The 6,891-nt window shown below is 29.4% G+C and overlaps 1 protein-coding gene across 3 annotated transcripts in view; it reads left to right on the top strand.

Annotated features, from left to right (window-relative positions):
* The first annotated feature begins 9 nt into the window (after positions 1-9).
* LOC106463892 (coiled-coil domain-containing protein 39-like) overlaps positions 10-6,891 on the top strand; it is a 69,250-nt gene continuing 62,368 nt past the window's right edge. The window contains exons 1-3 of one of the 3 annotated variants that reach the window (XM_022391528.1): positions 10-74; positions 4,125-4,262; positions 5,891-6,010. In XM_022391528.1, the coding sequence (XP_022247236.1) occupies positions 4,137-4,262; positions 5,891-6,010 (246 nt within the window). In that variant the 5' untranslated portion in view covers positions 10-74; positions 4,125-4,136. Of the gene's footprint in view, positions 75-174; positions 318-4,124; positions 4,263-5,890; positions 6,011-6,891 lie in introns of those variants that run through there. The other 2 variants (XM_022391530.1, XM_013923972.2) reach the window with 2 other exon arrangements.

The following is a 6,891-nucleotide window of genomic DNA, read 5'->3' as shown; positions in this document are numbered from 1 at the left end:
AATATCACATGTAAACGTTCATGTTTGATAAATATTGTGTAAGTTGTTGAGTAGAATGATAAAGAATAATTAAGGTAAATAAAATTAAGAATAATTCTGCAAGTAAAATAAATTACGTTATTCTGTAACTAAAGTTACGAAATATTAAGTATTGCGGTCTTACTATTAAGGCAGTTCTTATTCAGACGGCTGGAAATAATAACGTTATTTACTGATAGAAACGTTATTCGTAAGGAATAATGATTTTAAAAAATATAATATCATGATTGCAGTTTCAGTTAGGACTAATATTAATAACGTATATTAGCAACGATAAGGTTAGTCACAAAACTAGCACTTGGAATTTGTATAAATGTAGTATAAACTGTCAAGTAAATGTTTCTAAAGTAAATTTAAAAAAGTTAAACTTACGTTTCTGTACTTGCACGACCATTGCAGCGTAGCCTACTTAAGTCTTAATTTTAGTTTTGCGTAAACGCTGACAATTCGATTCATATTTAGAAAAAGTAGTACAATTTAGTCTACCCAAAGAGTTTTGCAAGTATCAGTACTTCATATGAACTATAATTAAACAACAACAAAAAAAAAAAACAACGTTCCACTTGTACATTTAGATACACAAAAATTTACAACTTAAAAGAAATGTCTTTTTTTTTAAATCTTAAGACTCGAATATATATTAATTTTCTTAGTAATTATTACTTTCCCATGCTGATGACTGATGCTAAACATATTATAACTGATACATTCATAATACAAATTAAGGTGAATTTGTTGGAGGAAATGAATTGTGTAGTTTTCAAAACGGGAACCAACTTTGCAGTTCCATTTCGAAGCAATGTTAATCAGCTGTTGTCTAATGTTATGGGTTAGAAATTGTGGAAGTACAAAATTATTGGTTGTCATTAGACTAATGGTAACAGTGTTCTAGAAATAGTGATATGACTAAAAACTCTGTTAGTGGAGTTTTAGCTTAGTACTAACATACTACTACTAGTATTAAAGAGTAATTAACTTTAGTTTGAACATAATTTAGAGATTGGTTTGTTGCCAGATTTGTATTTGTATATGCAGACTACAACTTAAATATAAGAGCTGCAAACTCTGTAACAACTATTTTAACATAAAACTTAAGAACAACAAGGTACCTCTTGTTTCATTTAGTCTGCCCCATCAGCTTAACTAAACTTTAAAAAGCACATAAAAGTGCATCAAATTATGCTTTTCAATAGTAGCATAGTGTCAATTTTTCATTTTGGGAACACAGTGTTTACCCATTTTATATAGAACCTATTTTTTTACTTCCTGGTATGGATTCCCTAACCATTAAAAGGCTAGTGTTTCCACTTCTTTTTTTTACTATTATAGCACTTCTTTTCAATATTAAATAATGATTTCCTCATTTTTTTATTGACTATTTAAGAGTAAGTTCTTTACCAGCATTTTAGTATTATAAACAAATATGGAAATGTATTTAATCTCTCTCACTTGGAAATATGTTCATTGATCACAACCTCAGTCAGCATTGTACCACCAATCTTATACCTCCCTTTTTGTGTTATGAATACAAGCATTTCGTATGTTGTTGGATAAAGACACAAAAGTAATGTAGCTAAACACAGTTACATGCTTATCATAAGGTATCATCATCAGGACAATATAGTTTTTATCAGGGATGTAAACTTAAACAGAAGTTCTCTGATAAAAGTTTACTTAGAAAAGTAATGGTTAATGTATAAGCCATATTGTATGTTGAAGTTATTTTAGCATGCATATATAACAACATATTTTGCAAAACAATTTTTGCCATTTTATAGTTATTTTGACAGATGTAAAAACTATAATTTTTTTAATTTGGCAAATTCCAGTTCAAGTTGTAATATATCACCCTGTTAATTAAGTTTTACTATGTTTTTCCTCATTATTAATAGAAATGTCTCATCTTTTTCCTTTTTTTTACTGTTCCTGGACAAAATAATTAGATGAGTCCCATCAAATTTTAAATATGAGTCATATACCTCAATTTAAGATATCCTTCAAAATAGTGTATGTATTTTTATAATTAATATTAATTCAAGCTTTGAGATAAGAACACTTGTATCCCTTTTGACTCATTAACTTTTCAGTATGACTTTTGTATACTTAAAATAGAAATAAGTATGTATGACTGATCTTGAATACATAACAAATGCTCTCAGTATTTTTGGAATTTTTTTTCCCATGCACAATTTCTGAAATTTGAATAAGGGACATAAATTCCAACAGGCATTGCTTTGAGTTACATGTGTCCTAACAGCTTTTTATGGAACATGTTGCATATACATTCTGAGGTGAAAGTAATGCATGAACATTTTATAATTAAAGTTATATTTGTTCATTAGCCCTGCAAAAAAATATATGTTGGAACAAATATAACCCAACAGTACTGAAAGGGTTAAAGTTGCCAATCAAAAAATTAAAAAGATATAAGTTGTTTATTCAAAATCACTAAATGAAATATTTCATAACAAAAAAAATAGCAAAAAAACACATTAAGTATATCTATATAATCATACACATTTGTTTTATTTCATCTTCATATTTCAATATTAAAATTATTGTTAGAATTTTAACATATTTTGTCCAAATTACAGTGGGAGGAAAAGTGTTAAAAAGTTCATAATAAAATTGTTGTACTAGATATTCTGTTGACATATACCCACATGCCTTTCATTTTATGGACAAAAAATAGCCCAGTGGTTAGTAGAATTGGGGGATTAGCAAAATTTACTAATTGAGTAATCAATGGGGTCATTAATCAATTTTATTAAACTAATTTATTATTCTCATGGGATAGCTAAAAGTAAAAAAAAATCCATTATACTCACGATATTTGGTTAAGAAAAATTATAATGCTAAAAATCGGGTTCCGATATCTTTGGTGGTCAGGGCACAGAGCCCATTGTTTAGTTTTATGTTTAACAATAAACAAGCATAATGGCAGTATTTTGGTAACTTGGATAGTTGAAATAATCAAAAATAGTATTTAAATTTGTTGATTATTTTTATGATATTAATTGATTTAATTGTAATTTTGATTATTTGACACTTATCAATGTAATTGTTGCTCTCACATAATTGGTTAAATCAGTTGAATAACTGCCCTGCTCTAGTTGTATTTGTGCTGGACTGTGGAGTTCAGGTTCTGTGGTTCATGGTCGTTACCACGAAAAAAAAATCTTGATCCACACATTGAGGGTTTGGGTGCATTATGAGGGTGATGGTCAAATCCTACTATTCAATTAAAGTAGTCTAAGAGTTGTCAGTAGGTGGTGTTGACTTATGGATAACTAGTGAAGATAACCCTTGAGTAGTTTTGCATGAAATTCAAACAAAAAGTTATTTAACAACAGTTTTTGGTATTTCAATCATTACAGTGAAGTTTTCTTTCCATAGGATAGGAGTGGAAGCTACTGTTTTCCCCCAAACTCAAATCTTTTCCCACTAAATTTGAAGGGTTTTATTTCTAGATGATGACTTTTGTTGTGAAAAACCTAGATTCCCTTAAAACTGTACCATTTCAGACATGCTTGCAAATAAATATTGTGAAATACAAGCAGAGCATGTTTGTGGGCATACTGTGTCTTTGACAGTCAAATACTCCACTTCACATAAGTCACCAAATACCCCTACTTCCCTAAAAGAAATAAAAAAAACAACTTGTGAATGCATTTAGTATTGTCTTTTATACATTGATAACATCTGGTATTTTAGTGTTTAGTTTGACGTCCACATTATTCACAATGTTTTGAAACTAAGGTATAGAATATTGTCATGTTTCACATTAGAAATGGCTGTCTTCGTAATTTTTTGTTATATGAAAAAGACGTTTGAGCTAGCAAATAAAACTCTTTGGGTTGGTTTCTGTAAACACAACTTATTCTTGGCCTGATTAATTCTGGTACTGCATGAAGGTCCACCTTGGCATTTATTTGTGGCATGTAAAAAGTTGGTCTGATATGTTATTTTTTACAAATCTGATTAAAAAAATCTGTAACATACTAACTAAAGGGAATGTACAATCAACATATATGTACTTTAAAGCTTTTTTTATTCCTAATATTTTTCAAACTTTTGTTTTATAGTGAGATTTATCAATGTTAGTGAAGATGGTCCAAGAGAGTTGGAGTGATATTCTTGATAAGAATCTTTATCAAGACTTATTTGGTGGAAAGTATGCCTTTCCCATTGCAAATGAAGAAAACAGAGCCTTGGAGAAACAGGTGATACAAAAGATGCCTATAATTTAAAGTTTAAAACTATTGCTTATCTAATTTTATTATTTTATTAGGAACAACTGATGAAAATTCATATGTATTATGATAAATAATATAATATTATTTGTTTCTTATCTAGAATTATGAAAAATTGAAGTTATTTGAAACTTAATAAATAACCTTTGCTGTAATTGTGCATTGAATCTGAAGTAATAAGGAGATGAGACTGACAGTATAATGGAAAACAAAAGGAAAAAAAAAATATTGTTAAGTATTACACATGTGCAAGAAGATGTGTACATCTGTAGTTGCAGTTCTAGTTATTAGTTGTATCAAAATGAATTAATAAGGGAACTTGAGTCTTAAATTTATGTGGAGTTTGATCTATAAACTCTGAAGTACATGTAACTTAATTTTACTTTAAGTTTGCAAGTATTGGGTGACTGGTTAGAACAGCTAGAGAACAAGACTGGCACACTTCAATATGATTACAGGTAGTTCAGGGATAAGTGGTGTAGAGTTTATAGAGTAAGGTAGTTAACACCAATGATTTAGTTATGTTTGAGAGTTGTGATTTTAAGGAGGTTCAGAATCATACATTTCACTCACAGAGCTTGCTCACTTAAGGGTAAGTCAGAGATAGCTTGGGAAAGATTAGTCTGTTAGAGGGGGGAAAGAAATGGATTAAGAACAGAAACAACAAGTAATAGATAATTTAGGGTAAAGGTTGTTTTTAGGGATAGTAAGAATAAGAAAACTGGGTTTATGAGGTTAAACCGTAGTAAAAAAGTTGAGGCTATAGAGGCAGGTTTTTTTAGCATTCAGGTACCATTGTTTAATAGATTTGTATCTTTAGCTGCTTGCAGTTAGGAAGGAGATGTTTAAGGGGTATACATAGTGTTGACCCTTTCTTTAAGTATACTAATAGTTATTTGAAATGGGAAACTTAGAAAATCTAGGACCATAATTCTTTTGCCAAGTGCTAATGTGCAGTGTATTATAGTGTATGTGACAGTACAGTTGCTTGCCTGAAGTAGGCTAGATTGCAGGACATTTGGGGACAATCTAAATAATTTCATTAACAATAGTCTGAATTAAACTTGCATAGGGAGTTTGAGAAATTAGGAATAAAAGACCTAGTGTTGGAAGGATTAACTCATGGGGATTTGTTAAAATTTCTTGCATATCTTCTCTTGAGAAAAGAAAGTTAAGAGGTGATCTTTTTGATGTTTACAAGATTATATAGGGGATCAATAGGATAAAGACTTTTTACTTCTTTATGCTGTATTATGTAGAAAATGGAATGAGAGGACACAAGTTTCTGATTTAGAAATGACAGTTTTATTTTTTTAACAGATTGAGCTTTTGTAATAAGTTGTCATCTGCAGTATTGGAGAAAGGCACCTTACGAGGGTGTAAGAGAAATATAGATTATTTACTGAAAAATAAAGGGTAGATTTAATTTTTCTAATGCAATGTTGTGGAGAAGCAGACTTTGAAGGACCAAAATGGTTCCTTCTTGTCCATTATATTATGTTTTATTTTCAGTTTGTATTAAACTATTTCAGTCACAATTTCTCAAATATCTTTATTAGTGGAAATCTTTTAAGTAGTTGCATTTTTATTTCATATAGTTGAAAGAAAAGCAGAAAGAAGTTGCTGTTTACAATTTTAAATTACAAGAATCTAACTTACGGATTAAAACCATAAATGATCATTTTCGGGATGTGCAACAACAACTTCAGTACACACAGGTATGGGTACTTTTTAATTAAATGTCTTAGAAACAGTGTTTTACCTTTTGCATTTGTTTATTAAATATTAGCAAAAGTCCATCCATATTTATATCAGGAATTTTTCTGAGTATTTTATTTTATTTTTTTTCTTAAATAGAGTTCCCCACTTTTTGTAATGAATCAGCATATTAACCCTTTGGAGACGGGTAATGGGTGAAAGGCCATGTCATTTTGTATGTTGACTCGCATTCAAAATTTTATTGAACTACTATTTCATGAACTTATGGCAATAATTTTGGTATCAATTTGTAGATTATAATTCAAATTTTAGTACTATATATTACTCAATTTCTTAATTTAAAAGCAAATATTAAAAACACAGATAAATATCGATTTTTGTGTGTCATGTGGTATGTTGAATTTAACACTGGTTTAAATTAGATGTTTATTAAGTCCAAATACTAAGTATATAGTTTCTCTTGGAATTAGAAACTCAAATTACCGATATTGAGAAGCTTATGTATGCTTACTTCTATACATGACATGAATAACCAATTGGAAGCTCAGAATGTCCCCCTAGGGGCTTTCTCAGCCTTTTTAATGTAGCTAGCACCAATTATTTCTTTTGAACCAATATTTCAATGAGGTAGGGTGTGTCTTTAGTCTGCTTGAAGATTTCATATTTTTTTTAGATTAAAATACATCTTAGTTACTAAGCTTGAGAAATTATAATGAATTCTATGGCATTAATGTAGTGATTTATGATTTTTTAGTTATTCAAATGTATATATAAAACCTAAAAAATGATTTTGTTTCATATTCTCCACGTGCAAAATTTTTATAGGCTTAGCAACCTACATCAAGCAGTATCCGAGTACAAAGGTCGTAACTAGAAGAGA

Source organism: Limulus polyphemus, unplaced genomic scaffold (genome assembly GCF_000517525.1).
Source record: "Limulus polyphemus unplaced genomic scaffold, Limulus_polyphemus-2.1.2 Scaffold1510, whole genome shotgun sequence".
Lineage (NCBI taxonomy): Eukaryota > Metazoa > Arthropoda > Merostomata > Xiphosura > Limulidae > Limulus > Limulus polyphemus.
Note: the sequence above shows the minus strand (reverse complement) of the source record. Positions and strands in the feature narration are given on the sequence as shown.